This window comes from Chiloscyllium plagiosum, chromosome 42 (genome assembly GCF_004010195.1).
Source record: "Chiloscyllium plagiosum isolate BGI_BamShark_2017 chromosome 42, ASM401019v2, whole genome shotgun sequence".
Taxonomy (NCBI): Eukaryota; Metazoa; Chordata; class Chondrichthyes; order Orectolobiformes; family Hemiscylliidae; genus Chiloscyllium; species Chiloscyllium plagiosum.
The window spans coordinates 16,030,737-16,048,450 of NC_057751.1; the positions used below are offsets into that span (position 1 = coordinate 16,030,737).

Below are 17,714 nucleotides of genomic sequence, written 5' to 3' on the forward strand. Positions count from 1 at the left end.
GGGGAGAATGTGCAAATTCTACAAAGACAGTAACCCGAGAGTGGATTTGAACCCGGGTGCCTGGCGCAGTGAGGCAGCAGTGCTAACCACTGAGCCAGCGTGCTGGCCCTATCTGAATATCCTCATCTTAGTGCTGTATCCTGAGACTTGCTCCCCACAAACCAGGGGAAATATCTTCCCAACATCCAGTCCGTCCCAGCCCTCTTAGAATGTTGTACGTTTCAATCAGATCCCCCTCCCGTCCTTCTAAACTTGAGTGAATACAGGCCGATCATGGGACAGTCCCCGTTATCAGACTAGTGAACCTCTGCTTCAATCCCTCTAGCAGGAAGACCAAAACAGCATGCTATACTGCAGGTATAGTCTGCACCCTGTGTAAGTGCAGTCAGACACCCCAACGCCTGAACATAAATCTCTCTGCCAGATGGCAGTGACTACTGCAGGATGACATGTTGATTATTCGGATGATGAAATCTCTGCCCTTTTTGCTTGCGATTGCGTCAGCAACTGAGAGGGGAGTGCAAGATGGGGTTAAACAGGGCTGAACGCAGCCTCCATGCGACTCCAGACCCCACAGTGGTGTGGTGAGCCAAACTAACTGACCATCAAACGATGGCGCGGAGAAGTGAGTTGAGGGGCGGACACAGAGAGTCTGTGAAGGAATATCGATACGTTAAGGGAACGGGCAAACATCTGGCAAATGCTGGAAAATGTGACGAGAGGAATAGGAAAGGCAGAATGTTATTCAAAAGGAGGGAACCTGCACAATTCCACAGCGCTGAGAGATCTGGGCTGATTCAGTAGTATTTCAGAAAATGGAACCACTCCTCCCTAACATGCAGGTCTGAATTTCAGTTTCTGTATTTCCAGTTGGTGGATTACTGAATGAACTTACGTGTCATTATTTTCAAGAATGGGATCACAGCATCCCGAGAGTTGGAAGCGGACCAATAAGCCTATTGAGTCCATATCAACCCTCTGAAGAGCATCGCACCCTCCTGCCCTATCCCTGTAATTCCCATGACTAATCCAGCAAGCCTGCACATCCCCGGACACTAGGGGTAATTTAGCATGGCCAATCTACCCAACCTGCACATCTTTGGACTGTGGGAGGAAACCAGAGCACCCGGAGGAAACCCACGCAGACACGGTGGGTGGAGGGTGTGCAAGGTCCACACAGACAGTTGCCTGAGGCTGGAATCGAACCTGGGCCTCTGACATCGTGAGGCAGCAGTGCTAACCACTGTGGGACCCCTAAGAATTGTTAAGAGACAGAATTTGTAGAAGAAAGCTGTGAGCAATATGGAAAATTGTTGTCTTAGTTTTGACAGGAGTTTAAAAGGCAGTGTGCTAGAAGACGTTCCTTATGTACTCATGTGAGAGACGTGAGCTTCATATTGCTGCTTATCTTAGACTATTTCCTCGTCGGACAGAGAATTGGCTGACATGTAGGAAACAGCAAGTGGCGTCCTGGGACCAGTGGAGTTCTACAGGGATCAGTGCTGGGGCTGTGGCTGTTGACAATATACATGAATGATTTATGAAGAAAGTAAATTCGTCTTGTTTACCCTGTAACAATTCTGTGCTTGCGTCTGTAAATAATACTTGACAAGCACTTGGGCAACTTAATAAACCCTCCCGTCTCAGTTCCTGCAGTGGGTAGGACTCTGGCTTCTGAATTGAAAATCTGTGGGCTCACGTCATCAAAACTGACACTCAAAGCACTGACAGCTCATGGCAGAACTGCAAGAAACTATGGAGGGCTGTCAACACAGCCCAGTCCATCACAAAAGCCAACCTTCCATCCAATTGACTCATCTACACTTCCTGTTGCCTCGGGAAGGCAGCCAACATCATCAAAGACCCCTTCCACCCTCTTCACAATCTCTTACAATAGGCAGAAGGTAGAAAAGCTTAAACACACGTACCGACAGGTTCGAGAACAGCTTCCTTCCCGCTGTTATTAGAGTTCTGAATGGACCTCTCAACTCAAACCTCATACTGATCTCGCTTTTCGTGTCCCGTCTCTGCAGCCTACCTCGCTCTGTTCAATCACCCTATGATTTTTGGATGGTATGACGGCTGTACTGCGTGCAAACCAAAACTTTTCACTGTACCTAGGTACATGTGACAAAAAGGAGTCAAATAATATACAGGGTGACTGGTTAACACGGATAGAGGAGGTCTGGTTAACTGAAAAGAAACAGAAAATCAGGAGGAGGGTCATTTTCAGGTGACCAAACCATTAGGTATTGGTAAATATCTCTAATCTGTCAGTTCAAACCCTATCAGAGCCGCGCATGGAATCTTCATTCATTGTGGAATCTGGATCATGTAAACCCACCTGGTTCACTATTACTTTTAGGAAAGGAAATCTGCTGTCCTTACCAACTCTGGCCTACATGTAACTCCAGACCCCACAGCAATGTGCTGTTGAGCCGGACTAGGTGACTGTATTACAACACGAGGCAGGAAGTGAGTTGAGGGGAGGACGCAGAGAGTCTGTGAAAGGGATATTGCTATGTTCAGTGAATGTGCAAATGTCTTGCAGATGGAGAATATTGCTGGGAAACACGACAGAAAGAATAGGAAAGGCAAAATGTTATTCAAACGGAGGGAATCTGCACAATTCCACAGTGCCAAGGGATATCCTTGTACAGGAATCACAAAAAATTAGCATGTCGTGTCAGCAAATGGTTAGGAAGGCAAATGGAAAGTTGGCCTTCATTGCAAAGGGAGTAGAATTAAGGAAGGTTTGCGACAGGGTGTTGATGAGACCATAGCTAGACTATAATTTACTGTTCGTTGTGTTTAAGGAGGGATCTCCTTGCATTAGAAGCAGTTCTGAAAAGATTTGCTTGGCTGATTGGTGGGTAAAGGAGTTTATCTCACAAGGAAAGATTCAGCCGTTGTACCGCTGGAGCGCAGAAGAATGCGAGATGATCTTGTGAAAGCATGTAAGACTCTGAAGGAGAGATGGCAGACAGGAAATGTTCCTCGCAGGAACTAAAGCAAAAGGCGGAGATGAGGAGGAATTACCCTCCCCAAAGGTTGCTAATCTATGGAATTCTCTTCCAAACTGAGTAGCAGAGACTGGATCATTGAATATATTCAAGGCTGATTTGATCAAGAACAGGATCGGGGCTTATGGGGATAGACAGGAAGGTGTAGTAGAGGTAACAACCAGATCAGCTATGATCTTATTGAAAGGTGGAACAGACTCAACGGGTAAAGTGGCCTCTACAGAGTCATAGAGATCTACAGCACAGAACAAGGCCCTTCAGCCCATCATGTCCATGCTGGTCAAACAGTGTCCTAACTATTCTACTCCTGCTCCTAGGTTTTATGCTGTTATGGTCAGGGCCTGGTGTACTGTCAGAAGGTCATCTTTTTAATTAGATGTGAAACCAAAGTCCCATTCCTCTTCTTAGGTGGAGAGTAAAAGATCCCACACAGCAGGAGAGCACTGGCTCATAATTCTCTCTCCAGCGTGGACTATGTGGGCAAATGGCTTCCTTCTTTCAAGGCACATGGGAGATTGTACAAGGGTATTATCAGAAATGTGTGAGCACGGATATCAGGAAAGGATTGACAGGCTGGGGCTCGACCATCTTGGAAACTGAAGGCATAGGGGTGACTGAATAGAGATGTTTAAAATCCTGACAGGTCCTCCTCAATGGAGTCGGTACCGAGAGAATGTTTCCTCTTGTGGAGGAAGAGCAGATCCAGAAGCTGTCAATATCAGACTGTACCCAAGAATCCCCATTGGGAATCTCAGAAGGAACCACTTCCTCTCGAGAGTGGGGAGAATTTGGAAGTCGCTCACAAGGGAGTGCTGAATTGTACTGATGCATCTAAGGGGACACAGGTATAAGGGAGATGGGTACAGAGGATTATAATGGTGGATTTAGCTGTGAAAATTTGGGAGGAGGCTCAAATGCAACGTGAACACTGGCATGAATTGGTTGACAAAGTTAAAAATCACACAATATAACTAGAGGGCATAGGTTTAGGGTGACAGGGGAAAGATATAAAAGGGACCTAAGGGACAACTTTTTCACACAGAGGGTGATATGTGTATGGAAGTGGTGGAGACTGGTACAATTGCAACATTTAAAAGGCATTTGGATGGGTATATGAATAGGAAGGGTTTGGAGGGATATGGGCCAGGTGCTGGCATGTGGGACGAGATTGGGTTGGGATATCTGGTCGGCATGGACGGGTTGGGCCGAAGGGTCTGTTTCCATGCTATACATCTCTATGACTCAATGACTCTAATACTAGGTGTGATTTTTAACTTTGTCCACCCCAGTCCGACACTGTCACTTCTACATCATGAATTGGTTGAGCTGAGCGATCCGTATACCAACGTAAGCCAATATCACCGTTGCTTGCTGCGTGCAATTTAGCAATGTTTCCGAGCTTGTATGCACTTTGAAAGTACTTTATTGTCTGGACAGTGTCTCAAAAGGTCTACTGGCTGCGAGAGGTGCTGCATAAATGCAAGCCTTTCATTGTACAATCAATTCCAGGCAAGAATCCGATATTGACAGATCCTACAACGGGCAAGGCAAGCGCAAGTCTCCCTTGTGGAACAAGGGTGAGAAATCTGTGAGCTAGTCCAAGTGCGCTGAGATAAGGGGTGACATAAGAATCAAAGTGGGGTGGAAGAAAATAAGGAACTGCTAGAAAGCCACTACCAGCAGGTTAGGTGGGTTAGCTTTGGGAAATGCAGGGTTACAAGGTTAGGGTAATAGTCTGGGTGGGATGCTCTTTGGAGGGTCGGTGCGGACTCGATGGGCCAAATGGCCGGCTTCCACACTTTATGGATTCTGAGAGAGAAGCTAAAGTTAAGGGTGTGACCCTTTGAGGATGCAAACAGTGAATTGATAAGGGAAGAAGGGAAATGACAGATAATTTAAGATAATATTTCGTGTCAGTCTTCACGGTGGAGGACAGTATAAACGTTCCAAAGAGAACTGATTAGCAAGGTGAGAATGGGGGCAAGGTCTTGTTTCAGTCTCTATCCCGAGGGACACATTATTTGACAAACTAATGGGGCTAAATGCAAAGAAGTCACCAGGAACCCATAGCCTGCATCTAATGACTTTAAAGGAAGCTGTCACAGAGGGAGAGGCAGCCTCGGTTGACAAGTTCCAGAGCTGACTGGATTCAGGAGGATTCCAGCAGACTGGAAAACGGCTAATGTGACACTTTTGTTCAAAAAGAGGGAGAGACAGAAACCAGGTCGGGTTAGCCTACCATCTCTCATTGGCAAAATGCTTGCATTCATTAAGGGAGAGACAGCAGGCCATTTAGAAAAGCCAAACACAGTAAAACAGAGCTAATGTCGTTTCGTGAAAGGAGATCATACTTGACAAATCACGAGAGTTCTTACGAGCCTAATACAGGTCGTGTTGATAAAGGGGAAGTGCTAGATTAGTGTATTTGCATTTCTCGACAGCACTCAATGTGGCGTCCACGGAGGAGATTATTGCTCACTCTCAGCAGTGGGGGCAATGCATTAGGATGGATTAAGGATTGGTTAGCACGGAGAAGAGAGTTTGGATTAAATAGTCAGTTACAGGTTGGAAGGATCAGTCCTACGGCCTCTATTGTTTACTATCCATTTTCAATAACTTGGAGAAGGAAGCAAGTCATGTCTCCAAATTTGCTGATGGTACAAAAATAGTTTGGAGAGTATGAGTGATGAGGACATAAAGAATCTGTGGGAAGATAGAGAAACGTTGAGTGAGTGAATGAAGAATGAAAAGGCAGACCATTATTTAAATGGATGACTCCAAAAAAGTGTTGCAGAGGGTGTTCTTGCTCTGGCTGTTCTTTACAAAAGACTGGCATGCAGTTGGAGTTTAAAAACAGAAAAATCTTGTGACAACTGTGCAGTGTCAGTGAGGTTACACCTGGAATACTGCATACAATTTTAGTCCCCGTATTTAAGAGAGTACATATTAGCATTGGGGGCAGTTCAAAAGAGATTTAGTCGACTGATTCCTCAGGTGAAGGGGTTGACTTTAGTGGTCAGTGCATTCAGTACAGAAACTGGGGTCATGTTGCGGCTGTGCAGTTAGGCTACTTTTGGAATACTGCGTGCAATCCTGGAGGTCTCCCTCCTATAAAAAAGACGTTGTGAAACTCAAAAGATTCAGAAAAGATTTAGAAGGTTGTTGCCTGGGCTGGAGGGTTTGAGCTGCAGGAAAAGGCTGAATAGTCTGGGGCTGTTTCCTTTGAGCATCAGAAGCTGAACAGTGACCTTATAGAGGTTTACAAAATCATGAGGGGCATGGATTGGGTGAATAACTATTCTTCAGAATAGGGGAAGTCCAAAACTAGAGGGCATAGGTTTAAGGTGAGAGGGGAAAGATTTAAAAGGGAACTAAGGGGTAACTTTTTCACGCAGTGGTACATATATGGAATAAGCTGCCAGAGGAAGTGGTCGTGTCTGGTACAATGACATTTAAAAGGCATTTGGATGGGTATATGAATAGGAAGGGTTTAAGCGAGATGAGCCAAATGGTGGCAAATGGGACTAGATTAATTTCGAATATCTGGTCGGCGTGGATGAGTTGGACTGACGGGTCTGTTTCCATGGTGTATAACTCCATGAATTATCAAGAATGGCTAAACAGGTTAGAAGAATGAGAGGTGATCTCATCAAAAACATGTAAGATTCTAAGAATACAGGGAGGGACCATGAGGTGAATTGTGAAATGGAGACTTTTTTACTGAATAAGGGGACACTCGTTTAAAATTGAGATGTGAATGATTTCCTGCTCCAAAAGGTGGGTGAGTGTCTGGAATTCTCTACCTGAGAGTTATGGTGGCTCGATCACACAGTACTTAAAGACAGATTATTGAAATAATCAGGGAGTTGAGGGCTATTGGGAGCTGGAATGAAAGAGGATTCGCGGATAATTCTTGTTGAAAAACAGGGCAGATTTGAGGAATGAACCTCCATTCCTATTCCTGTGTCGGCATGCCAACGTGATGGTGTGACACATATTCTGGCTTTAAGAGGTGTATTTTTGTTTCGGTTTTGTTTTCAAAGAGAGGTTTTAAGACAGTGGTGCCGAGTTGTGTTTGTGAATCCAATTAACCAAACAGCTTGTGAGGCATTAGTTTGTTTTTTTAAGTTGGAACAAAGGAAGTCACCTGAATGGGTGGGGTCAAGCTCCCACAGAACCAGGATTTGAAGTTTTAGTTTTTCAGTAACAGCTGCTGGGGTCTTGAAGCTGGATGTGGAAGCTGTTATTCCTCTCTGTTACAGCTAAAAAACTGGGGTTCTCTTCATGCAGCTTGAATTGCCTGTGAGACAAATTATTTTACTGAATTTGCCTTTGTCAAGTGTGTGTCTATGGGACGTTACAATACTGGAACAGTTATTCTTTAGTAGTTAAATAATCTATTATTCTGTTAAGTTTTGCAACAGAGTTAAGTTATTCTAATGTCTTCTTTCCTTCGCTGTATCTTACCTATAGTGTATGAAATAAAGTATGTATTGCTTCAACTCTGGTAGTTTGACCAATTGAATTGCATCAGGAACACAATGCCTGACACTTGCCTTTCAAGTAAGAAAATGTTATGGTCTAAGCTATGTTCCTAATATATTTTGAGGGCATAACAATTGAGGGCAGATCCAGTATCAAATGCTCTAATTCCAGGTTGGGTTTAGAATTGTTGGACCCAAAAGGCAGTAAGTGGTGAGTGTAGGGTCTTTCATGTTGTGTGTTGCATTCAATTGGTTTGAACATAGTTTGCCTTGTGAAGAGCCACAAAGATGTACAGCACGGAAACAGACCCTTCGATCCAACTCGTCTGCCGACCAGATATCCCAACCCAATCTAGTCCCACCTGCCAGTACCCGGCCCATATCCCTCCAAACCCTTCCTATTGATATACCCACCCAGATGACTTTTAAATGTTGCAATTGTACCAGCCTCCACCACTTCCTCTGGCAGCTCATTCCATACATGTACCACCCTCTCCGTGAAAAAGTGTCCCCTTCGGTCTCCTTTATATCTTCCCCTCTTACCCTAAACCTATACCCTCTAGTTCTGGACTCCCCTCTTTCAGTCGCTAAGAGCTTTCTGGGGGTGGAGGAATGCACTTCGGGAGCTTTCCAGAAGGCAGAGCTTTCCAAAATGGCAAACAAATTGGAGTTGGGAGCTGTCAGCGAGGCGAGAGAGAGAGAGAGTTTTTGAACCTCAGTGGTCAGAACTGAAAACTCAAAGTCAACTTAAAATGGCAGAGGCAGAGGTGAAAGGTCAGAGTAGTTACAAAGATAGAGATGGAGAGCAATCCCATCATGGCCAAAGACCGAGTGGCAATCTGTATAAATGTGGTCAAGAGTTGCCTAAGTTCAATAAGAAGGATATATAAGCTTTCTTCATTTCAGTTGACAAACAGGCTAAACAAATGAAACATTTGGTGACCATGTGAGTGTTGCTGATCCAAACAAGGTTGGTAGGTAGAGCGAGAGAGGTATTTGCATCACTATCACAGGAGGTATCTGGGGAGTATAACGAGATGATAAATGCCATCGTAAACGCACATCAGCTGGTACCAGAAGCCGACAGACGTTTTATGAATCCAACGAGAAAACCTGGTCAAACGCATATTGAGTTTGAAAGGATCAGACAAAATAATTTTAATAGGTGGATAAGGGCACTGGAAATTGATCAAACATATGATGCTCTTAGACAACTATTTTGGAGTTCAAAAGTTAATTTGCTGAAGTACTAAGAACTTATGTGGAACAGCAGAGACTTAAGACTGCAAGATTAGCAGCAGAAATGGCAGATGATTAGGAGTTGGATCATAAATTAAAGTTTGGCGTCCGACATCAATTTCAATTTGTGAGGAATAGAAATTGGGGGAAGAAAGAGAAATCCTCAGGTGGCAAGGGAAAAGTAGACCTCATTGAAACGCATGAGGGGGATAGAGAAGTTAAAAAGCTCGTGTTTTCACTGTAATAAAGCAGGCCCACATGAAGTCGCAGTATTGGTGGGTTAGAAAAAGCACTGGGAAGACAGATGTGAGGAAACAGGTTGAGCTGGTGAGTTTTGTTGATGTGGTGAAGGAAGGCACAGTGGAAACTAAAAAGCTGCTAAAGATTGTACGACATGGCTAGGGGTTGGTTGAGAAGAAACTGCCAGACCTCTTTAAAGAATTTATTTGTGAGCATACGGTTTACACACGTATGCCAGGAGGAATACGTAAAGCAATGAACATTTTTAGAGATTTTAAGGCATTTTTAAAAAGAGCAAAGGAAATTTCAACTTTTGTGAAGTGAGTGTACTTAACCAGTTTAAAGTCATGCCATTTGACATGAAGAACGAGCCAGCCACATTTCAAAGACTAACACATAAAGTCATTTTGAGATTACCCATTGTGTGGTGTCCATCGATGATCTGGTGGTTTCTAGTCACACATAGAAGGACTTGGAGCAACTATCAGAATTGTTCAATCGACTTTGGGAAGTGGGCTAAGAGTGAGTTTGCAAAAGCCCAAGTCATGTTCCTGGGCCGTGACACTGTCCATGGACTGACGGCCCCATGGGATGTGAAAACCAAGGCTGTTGGGGAGTTTCCCATCCCATCAATGATGATGGAAGTACTAAATTCCTCGGAATGAGTGAAGTTTTATCGGAAGATCGTACTGAATTTTAGCACAGTCACTCCACTGACTGACATGTTGAAAAACTGCGGAAAATTTCAATGGATGAAGGACTGTCAGAAGGCATTTAACCGCTGACCCAGTGTTAACTGCACCTAATTACACAAAGCCATTGAAGGGTGCGAGTGATGTGGGTGTCAATGCTGCACTCTTGCGAGCTAACATGATGATACAAAGACCTCCTGGGTATTTTTCCAGAAAATTAAATAATCATCAACAGAAATAGTCCAGGATTGTGAAGATCTTGAGTTTGGTGTCGGCGTTGCAACATTTATATTGTGTCTTAGACAATTGTACATATTGATCATAACCCATAAAAGTTGAGATGGAGCTTATGACAACAGCCAATCAACTTGAACAGTATACACGTGGCAGGACTGGAAAACGTAATTGCCCATAAATTGTCGCAACTTTGGTAAATGAAGATGGGGGTACTCAGTGGTGGGAAAAACAGACAAATGGACTTAAAGTATTGCACTTTCAGAGTTAATGTATTGTAAGTGCATTGTAGTGTACTTCTACCATAATAAAAGTTTTTAAAAATGAAGCCACCTGCATCTCTTTTTTAAGGGAGGGTGGGGGTGACAGCACCGTGGTTTTGAGAGGTGTATTTTGTCCCGGTTTTTGTGTCGAAGAGAGGTGAAGAGTCGCCCATTTGAATCCAACAAACAGCTTGTGAGCACTTGGTGGTTTTTTAAAAATTGGAACAGCAGAAGCAGCCTAAATGGGCAGCTTCAAGCACCCACACAACCAGGACTTTTAGTTTTAGCTTTCAGTAGCAGCTACTGGGGTCCTGAAGCTGGATGTGGAAGCTGTTTTTCCTCTCTCCATTCCAGCTAAAAGCTGGGGTTCGCTTCCTGCTGCTAGAAATGTCTGAGAGACAACCGATTTTGCCCTGGCCAAGGATGTGTCAGGGGATGTTACTACAGTACAACAAACACGGTTTCATAGTTAAACAATCTATCTTCTGTTAAGCTTTCCAATTGAGTTGTTATTCCAGTTGCTTCTTTCTTTTGTTGTATTTTAACTGCAGTGTATGAATAAAGCGTGTTTTGCTTCAAATCGGGTAACTTAGCCAAGCGAATTGCATATGGAATGCAACACCTTTAAGAATAAAACGTTATGGTCTTGGCTATCTTAATATATTTTATAGGGGTCGGGTCTGGTCTGGTCCATAACAATGGAATGAAGATCAGAGTCTTTATCATCACTGGCTGCAGAATACAACATACATGTAAAAGATGCACGTTCCCACAGTTCAAAGCCTCTGAGTAATGTGTAACACACACCGACTTGATCACGTCTGCTCCCTTCAACACATTTTTCACACTGTATCTGCACTGACGTACGGTTACTGCGTTGTGCACACTTCACCAGCCCCTGAAGTCGTCCCGTCCTCACCCGTACTGTTCAATTTCCACTCCATGAGCATGGTGTTGTCTGCAAACTTTACCTCCACATGAGTCAGCACACAAGAGACAGACGCCAGAGCATGATTAAAATCTTTAATTGAACACTGCACGCGCGTGCACACACAGAGTTCCGTACAGGAAACCTTCACAGCTAAACCAACTCCAGACTGGAGATGAACAAGAGGTGAAAAGACTTCATGGCAGGCAGCACTCAATGGAATCACACACTTACATCTCGTGTTACACAAAAGACAGATGCACTTTTTCAGTCCTGGCTTTTGTTTGCAGGGAGGGGCGATATTCTCATCGACCTGCAAATTACACATTTCTGAAGGTAGGTGGTTCAGACATGACATGAAGCAGCTGTGGTCAGCAACACTGTAGATCAGAAAAAGCACCTCACTCGACATGCATGTCACAGTCTTTTGACCAGAGCACAAGTAAAACCACAATTAGCTTATACCTGACACACAACTTGAACAGTGTCAGAATCCTTGCAGAGTCAAGAACATAACTACAATTGCTTCCTTTAAATCTGTCCAAAAACTATTGGAGACGTGAAGCTTGAGGGAATCAAGGCTAATGATGCCTGGACAACACAAGGTCTAATGGTTCACCGGGCAAACGTGACATTATTACAGGCTTGTTAGTAGCGCTGCAAAAAGAAACATATTCCCAAAGCTCTTCCTCTTGCACTCAATGCCAAACTTCAAGTGATCACCATAATTTATACCACAGGGGACAAAAACTTCAGTGACATTGTCTCTCTTTTCATCAACACTTCTCCGTTGTCTCTCAAGATATGACGGCAGGGCACTGTTCCCCTCCCGTTACATGGAGCTAAAAGCACACTCACATGAATTCAATGGTTCGTTGTCAGAATCCGAATTGGAAGCTTACGAATGGCAGGCTTTACTCAAGGGTTTGAAACATCACAGATGTCGGGGTGGGAAAACCCACAGACAGATGAAGATCCCGGTTTGTGATCTTGTGAGGATTCTGCCCCACGTGAAATATTGTGTGCTCTGACTCCCATCCCATTTAGGCAGGTATTGCTGAAAGCAATGGGATTCAAAGAACCATCCAACTCTACTGGGAAGAGCATGACAGGTTCTCGAGCATGTTGTGGGCAAATCCTGTGCACCAGCTTGTTGTCTTTAGCATTCCCACCCTCCAGCCCATGGCCCATCCCAGAAACGACTGCAACGCGGAGGAGAGAAGTTGGTGGAAGGTGTAACTCAAAAACTGACACTTCCTGTCCCTTCCACATTGGTATACAGTCCTGCAGGAAACTGACTGTCAGAGCAGCGGCGGTCATGAGAAATACTTCAGAATCTGACTCTGCCATCAGCTCTGTCAGCATATCACCTCCAGCACACTTCCTGTGCACACCACAGTCAGAGGATCAACATATCACACGAGAGAGACAAAGTTCAGAGTGAGTACCAGTGAGTCTCATGCTGAGACTCAATTGCCGACATTTCTTTATTCAAAGTCAGCAAAACCAGCCGTGCGGCGGCGGGGTGGGGTGAGGGAATACAGAAAATGTCTGACGATTCACCCGAAGGGGAGCTCAAAACATTTCTGCTGGAAGAATCAGCCAGCTCCTCAAACCTAAGTTACACTGGGAGGTGTGCTCTCGAAAACAGCATGGGGGAACCTTTTCCTTATTAAGCTCAAGGAATCTTGGAGCTGACTTCCTTTTGAAACCTGACGCTTCCAAATGAGACTCTGATTTACGACTCCATGACCCAGATGAGACTGAAATCAATTTTTTTAATAAAAACAGAAATCAGCTTTCTTTACATTTCCAAATTATGATCGAATAGGATCTGGAAGGGGAAAGGTTATGGGTGCCCTGCACTTAAAAGACCGGGTGCTCATTTGACAACACAGCAAGGAGCCAGACACTGACAGAAGGCAATCATCTCGCGCATGCTTTAACTAACATCCTTCTTCAAAGATATTCTTCAATGGAGAAGGAAAAGCATGAAGAGTGGAGATGGCTGGAGTTGAAATCCATTCTGATTCCCTGAACCGTTCTGCCAAGGTTGAGGTGAAATTGAGCCCCCGATCCGTGTGAAACAGTGACTAGAAGGAGCAGCCAGGCAGCCGAGTGATGCTACGTATCGAAAGCGGAGGTCAAAGGGTCGCATGTTTCTGCAGTCAGCTCCTTCCGTTTGCCCAATGGGTCAAGTCAAGCTGTCCCAATGCCACACAAACTGGCTTTAAATCCCTTATGTGTTTCTCCACCAGCTTGGGCTGCAGAAAGAAGGCAAGGACTGAGCGAGCAGAAAGGCTACAGTTTCTTATTACCATCCGACGACATGCGCCTTTGCTGCTCTGAGTTCCGCCTTGGAGCAACATCGAGTACTTTGCTAAATGTGGTAAAGTCCTGACCCACCTCCCTTGTGGTCTTGCTGATCTGTCCCTGAGTGGGGAGGACACTGCTGCAAGCTCCTTTGCTCTCAAGTCTGCAATTGAGAGATTAGTTACCAGACTCCTGTGCTGGAAAGTGGTGGAGTTGGGTGGGTGCGTGGCGGTGTGTGGAGGTTAGGGCGGGGTGTTATTGAGTTTGATTTGCCGTGATATCCCTGCTTCAATGTGGCACCTCTTCCTTCGAGAAGAACGAACAATTACCTGACTTCGTTATCCGAGGTGCTGCCTCACTTGGCTATGGACGTCAATGATTCCTTCAGCGTCCGCGTCATGCTGGGGATGAGGACAGCGTGATCATCCACACACTTGCTGACGCAGGAGTCCACCTTCAGCTTGACGTCAGGCTCTTTGACTCCAGAGTGGAAGGCGTCCTTCGCTCGGTCGTTACAGTCCATCATGCAGCGCTGCAGTCGATTCTAGAATGACAAAAAATAGCGCGGCCTGAGAACCCTTTTTGGTCAGTGAAGAGGAATGCTCCCGTCCAGGATGCCAACAAGCAGATCGGACAAAGATGGGGAAGGAGAAACTCCATTGGCTTGGCAGCCCATCTACCATCCTCACTCCCTCCACCACTGACGCACACAGTGTGCACCATCTCCAAGAGGCACTGCTCCTTATGACAACGCTTTGTAAACCTGCAACCCTCTAGAAGGGCAAGGGCTGCAGATGATACACGGCAACACCACCATGCCACCCATTCGGGCAGTCAGTGCTGGCGATGGCCACTGATGCCCACCTGCCAATGAAAGGGAACCTAAATAACTGCCCAGTCCTCCAGTTGTGGACTCGGTGAGGTGTTTAAACCAGTGAGTTCAAGAAAAGCTTCTTCCCCACGGTTATTAGACTCCTGAATGGACCTCTCAAATTTCAAATCTCATATTGATCTTGCTTCTTGTGCACCTACTTTGCAGCTGTGACCTCGCATTCCTCGCTCTGTTATACCACCTGATGATCTGTGTGTGGTCTGGTCTGCCTGGACTGCAAGCAAACCAAAACTCTTCACTGTATCTGGGCACGTGACACGAGTAAATCAAATCAGAAAAGAACTGGACCTGCACCTCATCAGAAAACTATAGCCCTTAATGCAGCCTCACTCGAAGTGCTGCCTGCGGTCTTCGAGTCCCTCCCTCCCGCCACCAAACACTTCTCAAAAACAAAGGAAAACTCTGCTCTTTTATCAGAGTACCCAGTTTCCCTGCAAGCTATCATACTGAACCCAAAGCTCCGTCCTGTCCGGCTGGATTTGTGTGCAGATTGCTCCCTACCTGGAACCTCTCCAGCTCCCCGGTGACGGTGGCCTGTGCCTGTGCCAGGGGTGCGTGGCAACGTTCGATGCACTGATGTACCTCCTCCATTGAGGCGTTGGCATTCTCGCAGCAGTCTGCACTGCACCGAAACATTTTCCCCTAGAGAGGCAGTTTAAACACACCACCGTCAGACACGCTCATTGCCCGTGCATCGCAACGCAGCCTCAAGGGAACGCTACGGTTCATTCATTCAACTCACCACCCAACTGTTCCTGCTTAACAATTCCCAAATAGGGGAATACATCGGTGGACAGGTCACCCTGAGGGGCCCAGGCTGATTTCAACTCAAAATTAATAAAACACTAAGTCAACGCTAAACATGAAAGCCAATCTCAGGGACAAAAACGATCACGACTGTCATACAAATCAGATTCACTTCAGGGGACAAAATGCTGACTCTTGAACTGCTCACTGTCAAAGATGTCCAGCAAGCCCCTGAGTACATGGGAAAGTTAGGGACAGTGCAACAATCCTGGTCTTGTCAGTGATAGCTGCGTCCTATGGGAAAAGAGCTGGTTGACACCGTGCAAACAAAGTCTCTGACAGCCCCTTCACTGTTGAAATCTGCCCTCGCCCATGCTAGCACAGATAATCACTTAACCGGAAGGAGGAGTGGGGGAGGGAGCTGTATATCACAAGTTTGTATTTCAACTCTGTTCGGTTGCACCAGCAGCAGCGCTGGAGACAGTGAATTGCTTGACTGCTTTTCCATCAGTGTGGCCCAGTGCCAGTTTCACTTGGTAGTCACGAGCTGGAAGAACAGCGTCGCACATTGCCATCAAGAGACAGACCGATGGCAAAACCCCACACCTCCTGCAGTCTATTTTACAGGAATTTCTAACCCCTCTGCGCTTTCCTGCACTGAGGTTCCAGTCAGGGACAAGCCAAGGAGATTTTGACTGGGGAATGGGCCTTTGCTCAATGATTAGAGGGCCAACAAGTAATCAAATTACGGACTGCAGTCATCTATAACACGACGGCAGTGAGATCCATGTCCCCATAAGCCTTGAAGCCTATAACAGACCCACGATCCCTTTGCAAGATCCTGAAAACCGGATGGTGTGAAAGGCAGGCCAACAACAATGGTCTCTCCCAAGCCAACGTACCCAGCTCCACGACACCAATCCCTCAGATCCAGCTCTACTGAGCAGGAAACATCATTTGTTCTCCAGACCCTAGACTCCCAAAGCAACAGCTCCACTTGGAGCCAGGTTGTGGATTGAGATCACTAGGAGGGCAGGAGGATGGCCTTGGGGATATCCACCAAACACCTCACCTCCACCCCTCCTCTCCCTTGAAGATGGTCAAATGTGTTGTCTCCCCACCACGCCTGACACATGGGAAACGCTGGGTTTGTGACTGACCAAAATAGGAGAGGCTCGCCAGGGAAGACAATAAGCACGTCGCGAGGCTACACTGGTAACGTGGAGAGGCGCCTGGAAGGCAAAGGGGTACATTGAGAACACGAAGACGGGAATCACCAGGAATGCAAAGGGAGGAATCATTGGGAATGCAAAGGAAGAAATCGCCAGGAATGCGAAGGGGGAGCTGCCAGGGAATGTGAAGAAGGGAATCATTGGAATGCGGAGGGACAAATCCCTGGTAATGCAAAATGGAGTAACATTGGGAATGTGAAGAATGGTGGGGAATGCAAAGGGAGGAGCCCCGGGGAACGTTAAGAGGGGTTACATTGGGAATGCGAAGAGAGGAATGCCTGGGAATGCGAAGAGGGGAGTCGCCGGGAATGTGAAGAGGGGAGTCGCCGGGAATGCAACAAGACAAACTCCTGGGAATGCGAAGGGGGGCATCATTGAGAATGTGAAGACGGGAATCGTAGGGAATGCAAAGAGGGGAATGGGAAGTGGAGAATTGTGCTGAATCTTTTGCGATGTGACGAGGCACCGTTCAGATGCAGGAGACAGCACACACACCTCCAAACATCTCATATGCCCTCCCCGCAAGGTAGAGTCTGCAGATCATGCATTGCTCTGATCAGGACCCACTGAACTGTCTGAAGCTTGTGATCCCCGCTGCCGTGGAGATAACAGGGAGAGGAAGGTGGTAGGAGATGGAGGCAGCTTGAGGAGGAGGAGGAGAAGGAGGACAACCACACATCGATTGCTCATAGTTTAGTGTGATGACACACGTGGGACCACAATGACAGAGCCATTTCAATACAGAACAAGGAGCTCTTCCGACTGAAGCGAAGCCACCTTTTACCAGATGGCAACTCAGTCCCTGAACAATTCTGAGGTTTAGTGGACAGACGATTGGAAATGTCATGAGGGGGAGATAGTCAATTTTTTGTCGGGTACAGAGGAGGGGGGGGAATAAAGAACCAAAGCCAGGTGACAGAATTAAGGTCCAGATCAGCCATAATCAAGTTAAATAGTGGGAAACGCCTGAGGGTTAAGTGGGATCTCCTGTTACTTTCTCTCCCACACCCAGCGCGGAAAGAGAATTTTTAATTTCCTGTCTTTCATGAGAAAGGTCACCATTTTGCATCCATCCCTCATCGCCCCTGAACAGAACTGCTGGCTCAGCTACTTTCGGAGGGCATTCTGGGGGTGTGGAGCCACACCCTGGACAGATTTCCTTCCTTTAAGGAACGGGATTGACTGACATGGTCAGCACTACTGGGACTTGCTTTTGCATTCCTGATTTAATAACTGAATTTAAATTCCCCCAAAGTCGGTGTGGGATTCGAGTCCTGCTCTCGGAACAGTGCTCACGGTCTCTGGACTCCCAGTCCAATGACATTCCCACAACACCACTGCCTCACTCTGTGAGGGCCCTAGTTTTCGTTCATTGTTAAGAGACATTTGTGAAGAATGACTTACTCTTTTCAAAAAAAAAAAATCCC

At 46.0% G+C, this 17,714-nt stretch overlaps 1 protein-coding gene across 2 annotated transcripts; it reads right to left on the reverse strand.

Annotated features, from left to right (window-relative positions):
• Window positions 1–11,184: 11,184 nt before the first annotated feature.
• On the reverse strand, window positions 11,185–16,530 carry fam136a (family with sequence similarity 136 member A). 2 transcript variants are annotated; one of them, XM_043681618.1, is made up of 3 exons: window positions 14,810–16,530; window positions 13,746–13,960; window positions 11,185–11,483 (listed from the first exon to the last, which is right to left on the reverse strand). In XM_043681618.1, the coding sequence occupies exons 1-2, from the start codon at window positions 14,942–14,944 to the stop codon at window positions 13,772–13,774; spliced, it is 324 nt and encodes a 107-aa protein (XP_043537553.1). In that variant the 5' UTR covers window positions 14,945–16,530; the 3' UTR covers window positions 11,185–11,483; window positions 13,746–13,771. The 2 variants fall into 2 exon arrangements, with proteins under 2 accessions (XP_043537553.1, XP_043537552.1); XM_043681617.1 differs by having other exon boundaries at window positions 11,185–13,960; window positions 14,810–15,723.
• Window positions 16,531–17,714: the final 1,184 nt, after the last annotated feature.